This window comes from Sinocyclocheilus grahami, unplaced genomic scaffold (genome assembly GCF_001515645.1).
Source record: "Sinocyclocheilus grahami isolate Dianchi unplaced genomic scaffold, SAMN03320097.WGS_v1.1 scaffold126.1, whole genome shotgun sequence".
NCBI classification, from domain to species: Eukaryota; Metazoa; Chordata; class Actinopteri; order Cypriniformes; family Cyprinidae; genus Sinocyclocheilus; species Sinocyclocheilus grahami.
Window position 1 is genome coordinate 4,483,257 of NW_015505305.1, and position 22,155 is coordinate 4,505,411.

Sequence of the window (22,155 nt, forward strand, 5' to 3'; positions counted from 1 at the left end):
TGATCTTTCACAGATGCTTAAAATGTGACTTAAGTAAAGACAAGCAAAAGTAGTGCTGTGTTGGCCAAATTCACCAGATCACCATTTCAACTTTGAGACACAGCTATTGCTTTTGTTTCACTAAAAATAACTGGTTCATTAGAGGCATGTTTATGAATCGGGCTACATTGGTTGCACTGTATGCTTCTGATTCACTAAAAAGAACCTGTTCATTAGAGGCATTTGTTTGTGAATCAGGCTACATTGGTTGCACTGTACACTGTAAAAAAAAATTCCTTAATACAGTAACAACGTTTTAGGTTTTACGGTTTTAACTTAAATTTACAGTTAAATACCGTAATTTCATTAACTGATATAATGTTAATATACCAACCTATTGAAGTACTGAAATCTGTTTTGTATCTTTGTAATACACTGATAACCACCAAATGCAGGTGGTGATGAGAAAGTCACATGATGAACCAAAGCCCATCACAATAGAAGGTGCACAGTGTCATTCACACAAACACCATCATGGTAACACACATGAAACTGAAATAATGCAATAAACATTCATTTAACAACATTAGGTGTAACACAATATACAAAACTGATAAGAAAAAACTAAGAAGAAACATAGTTATTTCAACAACAAAAACATCAAGTTTGAAATGTAACGCAGGGAATTCTGGGAATGTCAATTTACGGTTATTCACTAAATTATAGTCTTTTTCACTTCCAAAAACGGTATACTACCATAAAATTAATGTCCAATACATGGAATGTCCAATACAGTTTTTCACTGTGTATATAGTAGGGGAATTTACCGTTAACCATTTAACAGGATTTTACTGTAGCATTTTTACAGTCTTTTACCGTTAAATTCACGGTCATTTTTTAGTGTATGCTTCTGATTCACTATAAAGAACCTGTTCATTAGAGTCATTTGTATATGAATCAGGCTACATTATTTATACGCTATGCTTCTGATTCACTAAAAATAACCATTCATAAGTCATTTGTTTGTGAATCAGGCTACATAGTTTACACTGTATGCTTCTGATTCACTAAAAACCTGTCCATTAGAGTCATTTGTTCATAAATCAGGCTATATTTGTTGCACTGTATGCTTTTGATTCACTAACAAAAAACGTGTTCTCGAGTCATTTGTTCGTGAATTGTTCTACAATGTTTTGTCACTAAAAAGAACATGCTAGTCAGGCTACATTGGTTGCACTGTAAACTTTTGATTCACTAAAAAGGACCTGTTCATGAGAGTCATTTGTTTGTGAATCATACCACACTGAATGTGCTTGGTTTTTATTTCACTAAAAATAACTAGTTCATAAGCAATTTGTTTGTGAATCAGATACTGGCTGTGCTGTATGCATTTCATTTACTAAAAAGAACCTGTCACAAATCACATTTATTTGTGAGTGATTGTACTATATGTTTTTTATTTACTAAAATTACCTGTTCATAAGTCATTTGTTCATGAATCATACAATATTGGTTGAACTATGTTTTTGTTTTACTAAAAAGAACCAGTTCAGAGAAGACACTAGAATTAACCCTAAAGTACACCATTTTATGTTGTGTTTAATCAACTCCTCTAATAAATAAGGCACTAATTTATTGCACAGATTGATTTAAAGAGCATTTTAATGTTTCATGTGATCAAGCTGTGATGGTAACCCAGTTTAGGATCCAGCATACCGAACTATTTGCTTATTTTCCCTCGAGAGAGAGAGAGAGAATAAAAACACACACCACAAGACTTCTTTCAATCAACTTTTCAATAACAATTTTCTTTATAACTATTCCAAGAATACGTAGATAGTTCCATGACATTAAATTCACTTATGATCTGTAAAAGAGTACTTTTAAATCAGTCTGCAATTTATTACACTTTTATGATATTAGTGCACCGCATTCAAAATCATATTGAAGTATCTAAAACAATGTGTTTCATATTCAAAGGCAACAGGTAAATTCTTTTGATTTCTGCACTTCAATAACATGTAAACAATTCTGGAATTTCAGCATCTTCTTCAATATATGATGTTTGCATAAAGATGCAGCTTCAGTAACCTGAATGGAATAGCACAACGATAACTTAAGTCCAATGCAACAAATGCATTTATATTTATTTCTACACTAATCAAATGTTTTTTGCAGCTCTGATAAGAGGTAAACAGCATTTGCATTGAACAATAAAGCCAAGTGTGCATCTTCATTTTCCAGAGAATTGCATAACATTTTTTTTTCCCATCTCATGTTGCATTTATATAAACGAAAAAGAAAAATAGTTTTCAGTATAAAAGATTTGGCAATATAATTTTCCTCCATTATCAAAAAATAAAAAATAAATTTAAATGTGGGCCAAACGTACAGACAGAGAAATGTCATTGCAATCTCTCTGGGTGAGCTGGTGAATGCTGGGAGATGTTTGTACAGAGCGACTGTCCCTCTCTTTGGTGCCTCAGTCTCTAAATATGAATATTATTGGTTTCTGCAGGAATAAAAGCGTCTTTGGTGGTCCCGTTCAGCTAAAAGCACCTTGAGAGATTAGGAAAAGTCAACATTTCCATTTCCTTCAGCATCGGTCCTTTGAGACTGCAAGAATGACTCCCATACAGCCAAACACTGCAAGAGAACACAGACACACTTATATAAAAAAAAGCCATTGGAAGTAATGTAATAAATATAATACATGTAATATAATAAATCATTTAAATAAATAAATAATTATATATATATCTAAATTATACAATATATATTTAAAAATATAATCATTTTAAAATATACATTTAAATATTTTATATACTAATAATACTGTAACTACTACAACTATGAAAATATACATTATAATTATAACACATAAATATTATAAATTAATAACAGACACCAATATTCAATAAATAACACCTTAAATAATTAAAATATATTAATATACAAGTATCATAAATAATTAAAATAATACTACATATAAATATACAACTAGCATAAATAACTATAAATTAAATGATATTTATTGATATAAATAGTATAATATATCAATTATACAAAATTATAATAATTATAATCTGAATTAGACAGACAGATATGCACAATTCGATTTGGACTGATTAGATTAAGATTCTATATAATAAAAAATATTGATATTAAATTATTATAAATAAGTTGTTAATAATAATCACTAGATTTTTATTTTATTTCAATGTATTTTTCAAAGCAAATGTGAGTGCAACACTATCCATATGCACCCATCTAAACCTTTAAGTGATACTTAATGAACATTCTCACATCAGTAAAATCTCTTGACTGCAGTGAAATGGCTAGCCGTTTAAAAGGCGTTAACCATGAGGCCTGACAAGTGGCTGCCATTTGGTTTCCAATTTCATCCACAAGCTGCGGTCGCTCCTCATCCTGCGTGCCATTTAGGTGTCAAGATTCTAAGCCCTTGATAAATGCCTTGGGGACTCGTCAGTCGCAGCCCAGGCCCCTAAACACCTCAACAACACCCCTCGGCCCAAACAGCTCAGATGCCACATGCGAGCGAGTTTCATAGCAGAACCTCTGGAGGCGCGTCAGCTGCGGCTCACCGACTGTCAAAAACAGTTAATCAATGCACTCCATCACCACAGGATTCAGACGTGACCTCGGTAAACGACTTTGGACAGGCAGTGTCTGAGGCCGCTGGACCAGAGTCGCCCTCTCAGGAAGGAGTAGACATCTGTGTCGATTAGGTTTAAGATATTGATTCAACTGCAGCCGGTTAAAACGGCGGTCACTTTTTAGTGTGCCATTCACTTTTCACTTTTATTCAAATAAATGCAGGATTGTATATGCAAAGAATGATAAAGTTTGGAGAAATCTGCACTGCGAATTCATAGAGCAAAAGACCAACAAAGAATGAAACATTGTTAAATGCAAGTAATAGTGATTTTCACCATGGTTACCGGGTGGTAAGCATGACGCAAAGCCGAATTGCTTTAAAACGGATCAACATTCAAAACAATAACATAAAAAAAAAAAAAAAATCAGCATTCAACATTTTTTAAATATTGTTAACTATATACCTTAATTATAATTAAATTAAATATATAAATATTATAACTTAACTATAATTAAAAACAGACACCGACATTCAATAAATAACACACCAATGTTCCATAATTACGATATATTAATATACAAGCATTATGAATGAATGAAAATACTAGTACATTTATTATAAATATATGAAACTACAACATAAAATAGTTAAATAGTTTAAATTACAAAAATGTAAATTATTTTAATAAATATAATCAAAGTTATAGTATAATATTAATGTAATTAATGACATTATAATTAATAACAGACACTAACGTTCGATAAATAATTAAAAAAATATATCAGAATTAGTATAATTTAAAAATATATATATAATCTATAATTATATAATATATATTAGGTATTAAATATAATTATGAAATATATTAATATTATAATTAATAAGACACTAACATTCAATACTTAAAATATTAATATAAAAATAATATAAATAATTTGAATAATAAATATCTTATAATTAGTACAATTACTGTACTAAATGTATAATTATATTACTACACCCCAAAAAAAAATATTTTAATTTTTTTATTTGTAATTTAATGTATATATTATAATTAAATTACAATTAATAAATAAAATGGCATAATTTACATTTTTGGGTAGTATCCCTTTTAAGTACATTTGACCCTTCTAGCACAACTTGGTCAAATGAGGACAAGAAAAATGAAAATGAATCAGGTGGAAAATGCATTTTTCTGATCTCGGCAGAGAATGACTTGTCTGCAATTTCCCCATTTGTCGTGAGAAAATTACTTCAGCTGAGAAAACCGTAAATGTGGAAGTGCAAGGGGAAAAAAAAGAACAGGGAACAAAGAAAAGCTGAATACAACTACCTTTTAAGAATATGTTCTTTAAGCCTCAGAATCAGCAACAAAAGCTGTATTTGCAATGCACATGAGGACACGGACTATAATAAAACAAAGGCACAATACAAACCTATGTGACTATTCCAGATCACTGACTGATTGAGAAACACTGAAGAAAAGAGTTTGTTGACCAGGCTTGAACGTTGACAGTACCTATTTCAGTAGTCTAGAGAGCAACACGTCCCTGTCTGACACATGCTTACTCTGTAATGGCTCTTGTGTTGCTGGGAGGGTCATTAGCGTGCCACGAGCTCTGATGCTAGTCCAAACGCGCTCAGCCAAATGTGGCGCTAATCAGCCAGCGATGCATGAATAATAACAATCATCAACACGGACACACCTGAGACGTAACTGCACGGATCAGACGGCAAACAACACTTCTGTTTCAGCTACACAGGAGGAGAGAGACGCGGTCGAAGGGCTGGAGATATGAATTTTCAGTTGCATCAGCTGTTGCTTTAACTCTGGTAACAAGAGGAATGTTTCTGCGGTCTGTGTTTGAAAACCCTGTGAAGGCTCTGTGCTGGCTGAATTATATCGAACATTTAGTGACAGCTTCCTCATCTTTGCTATCATTTCAGCTACAGTCTTGTTGCTATGGCATCTCCGTGGCAATTCTCTGAAATTGCCATGTTGCAGTACATGGCTGCTGTGGGTTTTTTTTTTGTACTAAACTGCATGCAAATGTTGAACATCCACCCACACCAGTATGCAGGGTTACATTGTTCCTTATATTAGAGCTTGCATTGTTAAAGCTTAATGATGTGTTCAGGGAGGTGAGGTCAAACAAACGTCTTTATGAAAGGAAAAAAAATCAAGATGTGAAAATGAATAATAAATAATATTATAGAGTAATGCACAGTGCTGTTTAGATCTGGAAGCTGATATTAATTTATTCAAATGTATTTTATATATAAATTGCATTAAATATAAAAGAATAATAATAAACATAACAATATAAATTATAATTAAACATTACAATTTAATACAAATAATTCTAATTCATAATAATTAAACATTCTTTTGTGTTCCACAGAAGAAAAAGTCACAGTAGTGTAATTATTATTACACGGTAGTGCACCATTTAGACCTGGAAAAAAACACAATGATTCAGAAATTATTTTTTTTATAAGTCACAGAGCGACTCTAAACTAACTCCAACCAATGCACACATACACACACACAAACTTTTTCGCAACAAATTATATTAGCAGCATAACAATGAGCTCCACAAGTTATTTTAAATGTAGTAATTTTGCTTTAAAGGAAAAAGCAGTTTACAATTAACTTTAATTTATGCAAACAATATTTTATTTAGACTGTTACCTGTAACTATTACTCTTGAATGCAAAATGGTATAATGCCGTGGAGCCACTCTTTGGAGACCCAACCAATCTAGTCCCATATAGCCTACTTATAAATACTAAGTACTGATGAACTGATAAGAAAAGTGTAAATATTTGTTTAAGAAACACAAAAATCTACGACAATCTTAAAATTGTCAAATATTACCTGCATTTGACTTAAAGAGAATGTAAGGAAACCAAAAACACACGACCACATTTTCTAGCCTGGATCTTCTCATGTTAACAGATATCCCCACAGATCAATGCTGGAGAAGTTCTCTTACATGCATTCATTTTCTCATTCATCCACCATCTCTCTCGTTTTTTCTACCGTTTTTCGCACTTTATTCTCTTTTAGGTCAGTGTTTGATGCTGTTAGGCTCTTCCTTCCACGTTAAATAAAAATGCCTCTTTGCCTGGAGGTTACATAAAAACCCTACAGGGCCCTGTGAACATATTTATTTCTATTTCTTGCTTTTCAGTTTTCAATTTCAGTTTAGTTTTAGTCAGTTTTAATTGTGCCCAAATAGCTTTATTTCAGCACACGATGGCACGCATTTTATCAGAAACTGCACCATACTCCAAATAATGCCATCGAAGTATAAGGTGTAAGCTTTATTTGTGAAACACCATACTGCAGCACTTGTGGACAATAAAATGGGCTATAAATGTGGCGCTGCTGCTGCTGAATCTAACAGTACATTTTTGTTACCATTATTCTGATTTCTCGAAGGCATTTATGATTCAGCAGCATAGACAGCATCCACTAGTTGCTGGAGTAACCATAATTTAGACAGTTTATGGCATAGCATTTCTGAAATATATTTAAGAGTTTTATTTGAAGCCATTTGGATCAAGTACACTGAAAAAAAGGGTTTTTAGTAGAAAAACTTGAAACTAGTGTTTTTCCCTTGATGCCTCACCAAAGCCAATCACCAGCACTTGATTTAGGCACATCAAGCATGCTGCATGCTTATTGGCTCACTGACATTGACAAGATTAACCCCTTAGGTATCGAAATTTGGTACCGAATGACGAGACATTTTTCGATACTCGATGGTATCGAGGCAATCCGGTCGGTGCCTAAAAAGTATCAAACACGATACCCAGCCCTAATTCTGACTTACGTTTCACTGCTAGTTTTTGTCTTGGTGACAGTTTCTGTCTGTAGTCAAAAGTACTTTGGAACTGCAGCTTGTCAAACTACTCATTTAGAGCAGCTTCCCCAACACTGGTGTGAATAACAGTTCTAGTGCAGCACTGTTTACTTTTGAGTCTGCTCGCATCTGAAAAATCCCGTTAGATGTCTCCTCAACCTCTCTAGAGACCAAACAGAGAGTTTGTCATATTCGTTATCGCTATAAACCCATGACTGAAAAGCAAAGGAAGAGAGCTTTCAAAAAAGACAAATTAAGCAGTGTACCGGCTTAAACGCAGCCAATCTAGTGAGCAATGTCAACATTTACAGACTTGGAATGCAATTACTTGTCAGCGGGGATAAAAATGAGATACTACCACCCTCTGCTGGCACATATCCAGGGCGGCTGTGCAAATGAATGCAGGCAGATGGCCACATGCATCTCTCTAAAATCTGTTGGCGGTTTGTCCAAGTCTTCAACAGGAATCATTTTTACCACCTCATAGCTATGAATGCTTATCTCTCATCTGAAATCTTCTCAATTACATCACTATTTTAAAGCTTGATCAAATTTAAAGTAGTAACTGATGACCTCAAGTGGCTTATTGCTTTTATAAAAAGGCGACAAGATTACAAAAAGACACAAAGTGAATATTAATCAGAAAACATCTCACCTTTTCATAGTAGCTGACGTTCCTCTCTGCTGTGTCGATGAAGGCTGATCGTAGGTCAGTTCTCATGCCCTTTTGCCAGCGGGTCCAGTCGCTCTTGAGTGCATTATTCGCCCACTCCAGCCGGTCCTCCGTCTTATCCAGCTCATCTCTCATCTGAACACACAAGGATTGGTTGGTTAGCATGGTCCAGTTAGCCTCTGTTGGTAGATGTCATAACTAGACCATCTGGGAACCAAACAGCTTCTTTCTCTATTGAAGGCCATTCACAAGTAGCCAAGTATTCAGATAAGTGTTATTTAGAAATATTTTTAAGATGGAATAATGCAGTCAAGTTAAGACAGTTTCTGAATTTAGTAGTAGGAAGTTAGTCATCCAATTTTTAATATCAACTATGCATTCCGTTTTGTGAATTGGTATGTTTCATCAGGCCTCAAAGAAATATAGAGCTGACTATTGTCAGTGTAACAAGTTTCAAGTTTCTCAATGATATCATTAAGAAATGCAACGGTCCTAATACTGAGCCTTGCGGAACTACATACTGAACTTGTGGTCAATAAGACACCTCTTCATTTACTGACAGAAAGTGATAACAGTCAGATAAGTACGATTTGAACCATGCCAATGCAATTCACCTTATGCCAGCATTATTTTCAAGCTTATCCAAAAGATTATTGTGGTCGGTAGTATCAAAGTCAGCACAAAGGTCCAGTAACAATAACAAAGAGATACAACCACAATCAGATGATAAGAGCAAGTGAGCTGCCTTATGATGTTCTTTTGAACTATCTATTCAAAGAATCAGGAAAAAAATCAACAAAAATATTAAGCAGCAGAACTGTTTTCAACATTGATAATAAGAAATACAATAAAAGGTTGTCATTATTCAGTCTGTTTATATATTGAAAATCTGTTATTTAGTCTACTGAAAGGGCTGCATTTAACATATATTGCTAAGAAACCTAATCTAATTCTAATCTATTCTAAATCTAATCGGGTCTGGTGGTCACAACCCTAAACCTGCCTAATTGTACAGGATTTCCTTGTTGTTGCAACTGGCCCTGATCTCCAAGAAAGTAATAACACACCTCTCCTCAACAAGCCACTTGATTTGAGGCTTCATTCATGTCTGTAGCACAAAGTGGAGGGACAAGTCTGAAAAAGGTGGCACATGCACCACACCTTGATTCCGTAAGAAAAAGCCTACTATACTAACTTGCTCAGCAGAGTGAGATATTAGGCAGTTATCCACTCAAAATTGCCACAGCATGTTAAGACAGCGTTTTAGGGAGCGTAGATGTTGACATCACACACCACAGCATTCAAACGTAAATCCACATGCTGGCCTAAACTAAGCAAAAAATGTGTGAAACAAAGACAAGGCGACAACACACCCTTATATTAAGGTGTGCTCGCTTCAGAAAAACCATGTCAAAAGAACCCTTGAGTAGATAAAGCCAGAAGAAGTTAGTCAGGCCAAGCCCAAGCACTTAGGGGGGATTTATTACCTCCTTAATCTCGCCCTTAAGTTTCTGCTGTTTCTGTTGTTTGACCTCCTCGGGGGATCGTCCCACCAAGCTGCCCCATGCTAAACTCAGCACCTTAGAGTCCTTCAGTAGACACATGAGCAATGGACACATGAATATGAACACATCTGGACTTGAAGTCACAAAACCCGTTTACTGTGGGAATAACATATCACACTATGGAATTTCAGAAAGGCTATATTGGGTTTATAATGGATACTGGTTAAACCCCTGCAAGCCATCAACTACTTCTTTTTTTTTTTTTACATTACATTGCACAAGTAGCTTTACACTCCAGCAAACAGAAGCAATAATCAAACGCCCCCACCTAGAATGACATTTGAATGAATCGCTTCTTTTGTGTAAATGAACTGGTTCAGAAAAACTACTCACAGGGTATTTTTATTGGTGCTTTAGGTCTGTTGTAGCAAAATGTTAAATGCTGCTAATCGTCACTGTTTAGTTTAAACGTCTCATTTTACTGCAATTATAAATATCTGACGGTTATATATTTAAAAAGACATTCAAAGTACTGAAAATAGTCTAAACATTTAAATAATAATGATGATAATAATAATAATAAGTCATGTTTAAAAAAGTAATATTTAAAATTCTCATAATAAAAAAGTCAATTTAAAATGAAATCTTCAGGTTTACACATATAAAATCACTAATGATGAGCAGAAAAATAGAGTGAAATATTTAAATAAAATGAAAATCAAATATTAATATAGCAAATATTTTCCACATAATATTTTATATACAATTTTACACTTTTTATTATTACACTTTCTGCAGCTAACTACTTTTTTTTAATTTTTTAACCGTAGTCTGTCATTTAACTAGTTTAAAATTAACTTGTATCTTGACCAAAGTACAATTTTAGAGTAAGTTCCCCAACATTGCTCACTACTACTTTTCTATTGTTTAGTAGTAGTAGTTTTATGCAAATTTTATACAACGATCCAAAGCAGAATGTGGACACATGCGCTTTTGCATAAGGACCATATTCAAATTAATTATATGGCTTATCGTTTCTTCTACACTCTGTGAGTGAGTGAATCTGGAGCATATAGTTCTTTGGTTAAAAAAAAAATAAATCAGGCCATCGGGGATACCTTCTCATTTTGGAAATGGCCTTATGTAGTAAGCAGCATAAGTCAGCAGGGACCGCGCTCAATCAAAGCACGTAATTAAATTGACAAGAGAGCCGAGATGCTGCTAAGCTTCTCTGGACACCATCGGTACTTTGTCCATTAATGCCCTTTCAGAGCGTTCAAGCGTCCTGCCCCTGATATTTGATTGAATTGACAAAAATAAACTCAAAAAGCCAAAGAGACTTAAATATGGCAATATTAGCTTGGGCAATATGAGTAATATTTGAAAGCGTCCCACTTCAAGAGCGGTCTGGCTTTAAGGGACATCTACAGCGATCTGGAGATAGTCGTATAATCTCTCCAAATTCCTTTTACAGCTTAAAATGGAGCGCTGTCTAATGAAAGCCAGGACGACAGCTAGAGCTCGGTTTTAATAAAAAATCTCCAAGAATTTTCACAGGAGCACTGGATGGATTACGTGGAGAACTGAAAGAGTCAATAATAGACCTACCGCGTCCCTATCGGCCTTCTTCGTGGCAAGAGCTTCAGTTTTCGCTTCGAAATCTGCCTGGATGTTGTCTCGCCTCCTTAGTACTGCCTGAAAACCCATGATCGATACTCAGAAAATACGAAAATTGTGATCAATATATTTTAATGAAATTTAAGGCTGGATGAAATCTGCAATAAGTCTCGGAAAAACAATGCGGCTGCATCAAGGTTTATATCAGACGGATGAAATGCAGCAAACATCATATCAATTCAAACATGATTTTTAAACTAGCAGGTCATTTGCCTCGAACTAAATAGAACAGAACATTTTATTTAACCAAAACAAATAAATAACATCCTACACTTAAAGGGATAGTTCACTTTAACATGAATATTTTGATGCCATTTACTCACCCTCACGTCTTTCGGAACCATATGTCTTATGTTTTTACAGAACACAAAAAATATTAGTAAAATAAGATATCTTGAAGAACGTTCAAATAAATTCATACAGTACCGTTCAGGTTTTTTTTTTTTTTTTTTTTGAATGAAGCCTCTTAAGACTCACAAAGTCTGCATTTATTTGATCAAAAATACAGTAAAACATTAAATTATAGTAAAACAACTAAAATTATTACAAATTTAAAATAACAGTATTCTATTTGAATATATTCTAAGACTTAATTTATTCCCGTGATCCAAAGCTGAATTTTCAGCATCATTATTCCAGTCTTCAGTGTCATATCTCTAAATATTTCTTATTATCAACATTGAAAACGGTTGTTCTGCTTAACATTTTTGTTGAAACGGCGATTCATTTTTTTTATGATTCTTTGATGGATAGAAAGTTCAACATAACTGCATTTGAAATAAAAACCTTTTGTAACACTATAAATGTCTCTACCATCACTCTTGATCAATTTAATGCATCCTTGCTAAATAATAGAATTAAAAAACCTTAATATCATCTTTTTTTGTTATGCAAACGAAAGAGAGTCATACAGGTTTGGAATGATATAAAAGTGAGTAAATGATGACTAAATTAGAATTTTAAGGTGAACTATCCCTTTATGAAAGACATAACAGGAGCATCTTCTCAGCTGGTCTACCTTGAGTGTGTCGGCGCAGAGGACGTACTCATGAAGGACCGGAATCAGGTGATCATTGAGATGTTTGACCTGCTCATCTGTCTCCTTGCAGCATTTGTCCACACAGCCTGCCACGTTCTTCAGGGGCTCGGCCAGCTCCTCCTCTGATTGTGACCACAGCGCGTATGTCGGCCCACACTCCTTCAGCTCCTCCAAGTACTCTGTGACCACAACAGCAGCTGGTTTAAGCAGCATTCCCATAATTATAGCAGCTATAGCCCATACAAATGTTTCCTAAGTGTCAGCCAATTACATAAGAAAAAGAGGAGATGGGACCAGATGAGGAGATAAAAGATGAGACTAGATGACAAAAGAGATGAGAATTCATTGAAAGGTGTGTGAATGAGTCAGAAAGTCCAACCTTTCTGCTCTCTGACGATCCTTTGAGTAACTTTATCAATTGAGCTGATCTTCTGACTGAAGGCCTCCACATACTCCTGCATGTCGGTGAACTCTTGAGGCCGGCTTCTGACCCCTCTTACTGCAGCAGCCACGGCTTTCACCGTCTCCCCCATCCGGCTCAGAAACCCTGGACCTTGTTTCTTATGAGAGGTCAACTCCTGCACAGAGAATCGGTGGAATGGTGTATGATGTTGCTGAAGGGTGACAACAGCAAAATAAACCACATCTCCACTGTTTTACTCAGCAAAAGCCTGTAATGGCTGAAAATGTGTGCATATTTTCATGGTTGGTCAGTAATGGCAACACCAGTGCAAGTAGCTGATAAAACTGTATGCGTATCATAGCAGCCTACGAAGTGTCAAATATCCATAACCGCAAAACTTCCTTTATTATGACTGAAGGGAAGTGAGGAGCTCTTTATGAAGTACTTATATTAGAGGTCACCGAGTCGGATCTAAACACAGAGACTGTCACACTATCTGCGTGCATTCAACATAAACCTCTTGTAAAGCAAAACTGAGATTGCATATTGTGAACAAACAGAAGGTCAGTGATTATCAGAGTAATGTGGGACTGTGTGTGTGTACAGACAGGTTTTAATGTCCTTATTAGGAAGAAAACAATGTCTCTGGCAGACAAGCAAAACCTTCCAGAGGAACATCAACACAAAAAAAAAAAAAAAAAAAGGTAATTATAACATAGCACTGCTGTGGTTGCTAAGATGATCTGAGTGGTTGCTGGGTGATCACTTACCAGCCCAGGTCAAAAAAGCCCTTAATGTGTATGATATTTTGGTTTCTAGATATGGTTTGGGATGAGTTATGCATCAGAGTTTAATATTTGAACATTTATACAGTTATATATATATAAATAAAACTTAAACTTGACCCCCTAACACTAGCGTTCTCAATTTTTTTCCTATTCTATCAACTTTTATAAATGCATAAACAAATACATAAACAAAAAAATAATTAAATAGTAGATAAATAACTAAAATAACTAAAACATGTGATAGATAGATAGATAGATAGATAGATAGATAGATGGATGAATACATATAAAAATGAATAAATAAAATGTATCAATAGTATAAAAATAGATACATAGATAACTAAATAAAATAAAAAAATTATAAAAATGTGTAAATAAATTGTATTAAATGGATACAAAAAGATAGATAGATAGATAGATAGATAGATAGATAGATAGATAGATAGATAGATAGATAGATAGATAGATAGCTGAATGAACGAATGAATAAATATAAAAAATTTATAAATAAATTGTATAAAAATAAAAACATAGATAAATAAAAAAATAATAAATAAATTGTATTAAATGTATAAAAAAAAATGTAGATAACTGAATTAATAAATGAATGAATGGATCGTATAGAATGTATAAAAATAGATAAACGGATAACTAAATAAAAATCATTCATCTTACCCCAGATCCTGCTGTGAGAAAGATCTTAAAATCTTCACTGCTGGAGAAAATGGGATGTTCTGCTATTTTGTTCAGAAACTTGTGCAGTGCACTTCTCCTCGTCTCAATGAAATCTTCGTTAAACCTCTCCACCATTCCTTTCATCACAAACTTCTCCGGCAGCGGCTGATGGGACACAATAATCAAGTCAACGGTTTATGAGAGTTTTAGCACACCGCAACCACACACATTTTTAAACGGACTAGACCTTTAATTATTTTGAAAGGGGAGTGAAATTACTTATGGCATTAGTAGAAGTTAAAAAAACAAAAAAAACAACAACTTTACAAGCATATCTGCATGGAAAAGTGAATATTTAGACTCTCCTTAAAACCTTATCCCATAAACCTCCATACTAACTGTGTTCATTCCCCAGAATGTTTGACAAGCAGGAGACCCCCACACATCACCTACATGAACAATGAGTGTGGGATGAGCTTCTTCCAGACGTCCCTTTAACCACAGGAAGTCCTGGTATCGTCTACGCACCTCAAACTCACTCGAGTCGAACTCGCTCCGTGTGGTCTGACGTGAGGGAGAATGATGGAAAAATATGAGAGAATTATTCACAGAACCTGCCTTAGTGAGTTTGTGCTCAGATCGGCTGTACCTTAGTTTCAACCCGGTAGGTTATGTATGTCTCAATAGCTGTTACGTGACTCTCTGGGTTATCGACTGTGACAAAAATATCTTTGGTGTCAGCATCTTCCTCTTCTTCCTCAAACTTGTACTGGTTGATCATTGAAGCAGAGGAGGTCTGCATGGAGGCGTTTAAAGAGCTGCCATCTGTTAGAGTCGTATCCTACACAAAATACAAAATGTGCATCAGGACACGTGAGAGGCCATCAACACTAAACTGCACGAGTGTTCAGACATCAAGCACTTTATGTGTTTTCAACCAACTGGATGTGGATTGGCTTACAACAACATTTTCTCTCGGTTTACAGCGATTAATTACTATGGTACAATGCTCATAAAAATAGTAATACCCTGGTATTCTTTAAAATACCTTGGAGAACCAAGGTAAAAGCAACAAAACAAATTACAAAACTAAGTTTGGGGTCGTAAGATTTCTTTTTAAATAAGTGTCTTATGCTCACCAACTCTGCAATTATTTAATAAAAAAAATACAGTAAAACTCTAACGTTGTGAAATGTTATTCTAATTTAAAAAAACATAAAAATAGTAATACCCTGGTATTCTTTAAAATACCTTGGAGAACCAAGGTAAAAGCAACAAAACAAATATATAAATAACTAAGTTTGGGGTTGTAAGATTTCTTTTTAAATAAGTGTCTTATGCTCACCAACTCTGCAATTATTTAATAAAAAAAATACAGTAAAACTCTAACGTTGTGAAATGTTATTCTAATTTAAAATAACTGTTTTATATTTTGATATATTTAATTTATTTCTGTGATGACAAAGCTGAATTTTCAGCATCATTACTCCAGTCTTCTGTGTCACATGATGATCATTCTAATATGCTGATTTGCTGTTCGGGAAACATTTTTATTATTATCTATATTAATATCCCAAAAAATATCTGCTTCTTGAGCTTAAAAAAAAAAAGAAGAAATTGTTGCTTCAAGGCTCTTTTGATATTTATATTTAGACCCATATGAACTTATCTTAAACTTTCATAGTATATTTATTCAACCTAAAAAAATAAACTGTTCTGCTGTTGTTACTAAGCCACATAACCACAGTATCATGCCATAACAGTGTATCATTATAACTGGACGTAATATTGCCATGCACTTGATTTGAAAGCTGTGTTTGTGTTTTGATCACAGTGAGAGACAAACATCTGATTTTCCTACTGTCTTGCTATCTTTTCCTGGTCCAAACACTGACGCATGCAAATCCCTCTCGTTTAGCCGCAGCTGCTGGGAAAGAAGCCGGAGCGTCTGTTTCCTGTCATAACAAACTGGCCTGTAGTCAGCACAAACTACACTGCTGCTTTACCCAACAAACACTGCACTTCCATTCATAACCATTCACTGCTGATACTGACTACAACACCGACCAGAGAGTTAGACAGGAGTATAAACACTCCAACTACAAATTAAAGACTGACAAAGCCTATCTGAACGTTTGAAACAGTTTAGGGTGTTCTAACTGCTTGCTGAGAACTGTTAGGGTGTTCTGCCTAGTTGTTAGGGTGTTCTAACTGTTGATAGTTGTTGCTAGGGTGTTCTAACTGTTGCTAGGCGTTGCTAGGGTGTTCTAACTGCTTGCGGAGAACTGTTAGGGTGTTCTGCCCAGTTGCTAAGGTGTTCTAATTGTTGACAGTTGTTGCTAGGGTGTTCTAACTGTTGCTAGGCGTTGCTAGGGTGTTCTAACTGCTTGCGGAGAACTGTTAGGGTGTTCTGCCCAGTTGCTAAGGTGTTCTAATTGTTGACAGTTGTTGCTAGGGTGTTCTAACTGTTGCTAGGCGTTGCTAGGGTGTTCTAACTGCTTGCGGAGAACTGTTAGGGTGTTCTGCCCAGTTGCTAAGGTGTTCTAATTGTTGACAGTTGTTGCTAGGGTGTTCTAACTGTTGCTAGGCGTTGCTAGGGTGTTCTAACTGTTTGCTGAGAACCGTTAGGGTGTTCTGCCAAGTTGCTAGGGTGTTCTAATTGTTGATAGGCATTGCTAGGGTGTTCTAACTGCTTGCTGAGAACTGTGAGGGCGTTCTGCCCAGTTGCTAGGGTGTTCAAACTGTTGCTAGGCATTGCTATGGTATTCTAACTGTTGCTAGAAGTTGGTAGGGTGTTCTAATTGTTGATAGGCATTGCTAGGGTGTTCTAACTGCTTGCTGAGAACTGTGAGGGCGTTCTGCCCAGTTGCTAGGGTGTTCAAACTGTTGCTAGGCATTGCTATGGTATTCTAACTGTTGCTAGAAGTTGGTAGGGTGTTCTAATTGTTGATAGGCATTGCTAGGGTGTTCTAACGGCTTGCTGAGAATTGTTAGGGTGTTCTGGCCAGTTGTTAGGGCGTTTTAACTGTTATTAGGTGTTGCTAGGGTGTTCTAACAGCTTGCTGGGAATTGTTAGGGTGTTCTGGCCAGTTGTTAGGGCGTTTTAACTGTTACTAGGTGTTGCTAGGGTGTTCTAACAGCTTGCTGGGAATTGTTAGTGCGTTCTGCCTAGTTTCTATGGTGTTATGGCCAGTTATCAGGTTGTTCTAACTGTTACTAGGCATTACTAGGGTGTTCTAACTGTTGTCAGATATTGCTAGGGTTGTTGTAACTGCTTGCTGGGAATTGTTAGGGTATTTTGCCTAGTTGGCAGGCTGTTAGTGCACTACAGACCGTCGACAGAGAGACAGACAGATCCATACATTATGTCCGCGACAGTAAGACAGACAGATAAACTCACAGGCTGCATCTGTACTGAGCTGATCGATGAGTTCTGGCTATTTAAAACTACTTATCTTGCATCAAATGGCGTTTAAGACGAAGTCTACAGAAAATAGAGAAAAAACTCAGAAGTGAAAAAAAAAAAATGGCATGACAGCGCCTGATCGCTGACCTTTGGAACTTCAGATCAGAGCAAAACAAAGATTTCAGTGAGAAGTTTAGATTTCTTCGTCATTTATGATGTAGAATATAAATATATAAACTCTGGTTATGTGTCTGTTTCACAGAACCGAGCGAACAACCTGCGGTCGATCTCGGTTGAAACCAGTTGATTATAAATTACGTTACCTTACTGAAAACTTCCAAGTCATCGTCTTCGTCTAGATCTAATATTTGCCCGCTGATGTCTGTCGGAATCGCAGCCGAAGAATTCCCCGATGACACGGTGTTGTCGACAACAGATCCACTCATCGTTGCTCAGATCGCTACTTTATTACAAGTTTTCTGGACTTCATCGGTTTTTCCGCACAACTCTCAAAAGCTCATCCGAGGCGGGTCAGGCTCAACTGCGCAGAATCGGAAAGGGCCGAGAGCTGAGCTCTGCGGGACGCCCACGTGAAGGAGTATGTTTAAGGTATTTGGCTTGTTGTTATGATCTTGCCTTTAAAGGTTATTCAATTTTGAAACGAAAATAAGTGTTTTACATCAAATGATAGTTTTTAAAGTTTAAAAGGTAGGCTTACACGTGTGTGTGTTGCATAATTCTTAATAAAACTGTATGATTATGGGTTTTGGAGTCCAGTTTGTAACCTAAGGTTACTAATATGTGTGTGTAAACTAACATTTACGTGATTTCAGTTGTGGCCATGTAGATATTTAACAGTTAATATCCAGTTTCATTTAATGTACTATTTATATAGGCTACTACAAATATATATATATGAAGAGTTCAGATGCAAAAGCCTCTGAAATGTTCTTCTAAAATGAGCATTTTTATCAGGCTCCTATATTTATGTTCAGTTATTTTACTTTAATTGCATAGAAAAGGACCTATCCATTGCCATTAGAGTAAAATTACTGAACCTAAACATAGGAGCCTGAGAAAAAAATGCTCATTTTAGACGAAATTGTCAGATGGCACTTAGAGGTTTTTGCATCTGAACTCTTCATATATAGTAAAGAGTATACAATCATGGTTTTAATATAATATTTCATTATAAATACTTTATACACTTTTAATCAATGTAGTGGCTCTAAACATAGGAGCCTGAGAAAAAAATGCTCATTTTAGACGAAATTGTCAGATGGCACTTAGAGGTTTTTGGCATCTGAACTCTTCATATATAGTAAAGAGTATACAATCATGGTTTTAATATAATATTTCATTATAAATACTTTATATACTTTTAATCAATGTAGTGGCCCAAGACTATATATTTAAGAACTGTGTCAGAGTCTTGCAGTATTAAATTAAATTCCCATTCATTCAAATCAATATGTAATGATCACCATCAGTTGTATGCCAGTTTGGGTTTCACTGGCACTGAATTCCTGCATGTCCTTTTCCAACCAGCAGATGCTACTGTTGCTCAATTTAAATGCCTTTGCAATTTGGCAGCGTTCATAATTAAGACTTCATATGACCGTGGCAATTACAATTCTATATAGCTGTGCAAACACTCAACTATTTTGCTGTGTGAGACTGTATTATGGGACAAAATTGGGCATAACTAATAAGATACTTATTAGGAAATATCTAATTGGGGACATGCCTGTCAGACTATATTAAATTTAAGAACTTATCATGAGACCGCTCTAGTCTTTAATATAAAATATTCTGCCACAGAATTCCTCATTAGTTGTCAGTTATTTCATTTATTTAATCAAATAAAGACCATCCCCTTGGATATAATGAATGTAGGACTTGATCATATTTCTTTGAATTAGGACTTCATCCATCATAAATTATAATGCTTTAAGTTCTTGAATTGAGTTTAATAGTGAAAATGGTACTAGATATCGCTTTTTATATATTTTACCTCCTTTTATTTATTATATTACATTATTCTGGTATGAAACTAAATCAAGAGCTCTCCTATAGCATGCATCAGGATAAAATAATACTGTTTGGAAGCTGACGCCCTTCCACATAAGGACTCCCTGACATGTTGCATATAAAGTATTAGAGTATCTGTAGAAAGGGCAGGCCTTACACATGCATGAACCAGGCAGCTGTAGCTCTAAACACAGAAAAGGTCAGCCCCACCCCGATCACATTAGCGTACTGTCATTTTATATCATTTGCTTTCATAACCGATTTAAAGCTGAAGCTATAGGACCCTTTTTTCTCATTTTCATTTGTGCCGATCAAAGACTTTCATAACCATGTCACAATCTCACGCCATATGATGTATGAATTGCTGTGAAACAATCTTTATTTAGCTGCTGCTGTGAGAATATTCAATCCAAGCTATTAATTAAAACAGTTTTTAATGTAAATGATAAATAGCCTGTTGCAAATTAATTTTTTAAGGCTGAATATAGGGAATGTGTTACGTAATATGCCACTGATATAACCTCATTAGATCAGATTCAGTGACTGGAGACCACACCCATTCTGATTTCCTAGTCATGGCTGTTGTCTGTTTTTAGCAAAGGTGCTGCTGTATATCTAAATCACATGGAGCTGTTTACTTCACAGAAAGCTCGTCTAACCATATATATAGTGTTTTGTGCGACTGTGTGATTGAAAGACATCCTGGCATCCTGCACAAATTTTTGGCATGGTCCCAAATCTGTCCTCTACCGACCTCCATCAATGGCAGATAATAATTACATCAGCATTACCCCACAACAGTGATACATAGATCAGCTCCTTTCAAATTACATTTCCTTCCTGTTGGGCCCATTAGCAATGTCGACTATTGTGGACAATGTCCACTATTGCCGTTGTTTCCGAGTGCATTTACTGGACCGTGCCGCAGAGAATTTCGACAGTTCTGTTGAAACCCCACTGGATGTCCCTCAGATGTAGAATAGGCTTGATTTGGGGAACCGCTTGCTAATCTGCAGTGTGTTTTGTGTGTTTTGGCAGGAGGAAAAAACCTTCACATAAAGCACACAAAACATCAAATAGAGAAGACTTGAGCCACCTGGAGCGAATGCAGAAGAAGACAATTAAAAATCAATTTACTGTCAAAAAAGCTTTGCTTTCTAATTAAATCTGCACACAGCCGAGTCTCTCTCGTTGCTGGCTGATGCACAGTTGCAAAGCACACATTTATTTATTTATTACCCCCCAGATGAGCGCAAAAGTTATTATCGCTTTTACGATATTCACTCTTTTTTTCGACTCGCTGTTTAAGACGACGTGATTATACCTTATTTCATATGGTTGTAATCAGGCTTCTAAATGCATTTTAAATGTGACTGCTGTTCAATAGGCCTAGCTACCAGGTGTCCAATCCAACAACTGCGCCGTCATGATCGCTCTCATTAGCAGCTAGTACATGTAATAATGGCTATTCATTATAAGGCACTTCTTTTTTTTTTCTTTTTGTGGCCAAGCAGCTGGACACTACTTTGTCTTTTAATTCATCTATTAAAATGCCTGTAGATGGTTCAGATTCCTCTGCAGATCTCCTTTAGAAAGATCTGCATGATATCAAAAAGGTTTTAATGGGTCTTTGAGGAATGCAAATAAATGGGATAGAGTTAAATGGATTTTTATTTTTCCCTATATGCTGCCGTTGACATTACCGCTCCGGATTTTTGCTAGTGAACTGAATGCGTTCTTGCAGTACCATCAGCCAATCAGAGTTGTTTAATGTAATTTTCCTGACTTAAAAATGCTGACAACTGAGCAATCATGAGCAACGATGGTCGCAAACATCTTGTGCCAGCCATAAAACTGCAATTGAGATGAACAGCAATGCCATTTCTCCAGCTACACTGAAACAAAAATTGGTGGTGAATACATTTTCACTCAGAAAATTGCTAGTAAATTTCACAAAGAAATGGCAAGTAACACAGTGAATTGACTGAAATAGCATTTTCTTGTGTACTGTTTTATTTACAACTTCGAAAAATCACTTTCCCAGTCTATTATAGACCTCCTGGATGGTGTTCGACGGAAGGCCGTTTCTAATTGCACTCAACAAAAGGTTTACTGCGCTTAAGAGCATGTAATCTGCGGATGTGTTTGGAGCCTTCTGAGATTTTTTATATTATTTTATTCACCAGAATTCTCTTTGAGTCAACAGGTGGATCCATAGCACTAAAAATGTCCAATTACACAGCACTTTTTTGGCTCCCTAAAGCACTTCTCATTTCTGACGTTGTTAGGCAGTAACCACACACATCCAGGGCTCTGGAGCATGTGCGGAACTCCATCACAGACTTAATGACTGCCGGTGGAGCCACAGCGCTGCCCTTCCCTTCTCCGAAATGTCCCACAATCACCTGCTTTAATGGCACAATCTAATTAAAATAATAATAATAATCTTGAACTTTCAGTATGTAGACCTCTAACCTGTGAAATCTAATTA

General features: G+C 35.6%; 1 protein-coding gene across 2 annotated transcripts; it reads right to left on the reverse strand.

The window, feature by feature from the left end:
* Positions 1–1,670: 1,670 nt before the first annotated feature.
* LOC107590276 (sorting nexin-7-like) lies at positions 1,671–18,225 on the reverse strand. Of its 2 annotated transcripts, XM_016278978.1 has the most exons (10): positions 17,957–18,225; positions 14,877–15,068; positions 14,681–14,791; positions 14,228–14,392; positions 12,741–12,939; positions 12,341–12,540; positions 11,254–11,340; positions 9,628–9,729; positions 8,123–8,275; positions 1,671–2,625 (listed from the first exon to the last, which is right to left on the reverse strand). In XM_016278978.1, exons 1-10 carry the CDS (start codon positions 18,077–18,079, stop codon positions 2,548–2,550), a joined length of 1,410 nt encoding a protein of 469 aa, XP_016134464.1. In that variant the 5' UTR covers positions 18,080–18,225; the 3' UTR covers positions 1,671–2,547. The 2 variants fall into 2 exon arrangements, with proteins under 2 accessions (XP_016134464.1, XP_016134465.1); XM_016278979.1 differs by lacking the exon at positions 9,628–9,729 and having other exon boundaries at positions 1,672–2,625.
* Between the last annotated feature and the right edge of the window lie 3,930 nt (positions 18,226–22,155).

Coding starts and splice junctions, on each gene's coding strand:
- LOC107590276 (XM_016278978.1), bottom strand. CDS start 18,079: ATGAGTGGATCTGTTGTCGACAACACCGTGTCATCGGGGAATTCTTCG. Junction 12,541..12,740: donor GATCGTCAGAGAGCAGAAAG/GTTGGACTTTCT, acceptor TTGTGGTCACAG/AGTACTTGGAGGAGCTGAAG. Junction 2,626..8,122: donor ACGTCAGCTACTATGAAAAG/GTGAGATGTTTT, acceptor GTTCTCTTGCAG/TGTTTGGCTGTATGGGAGTC.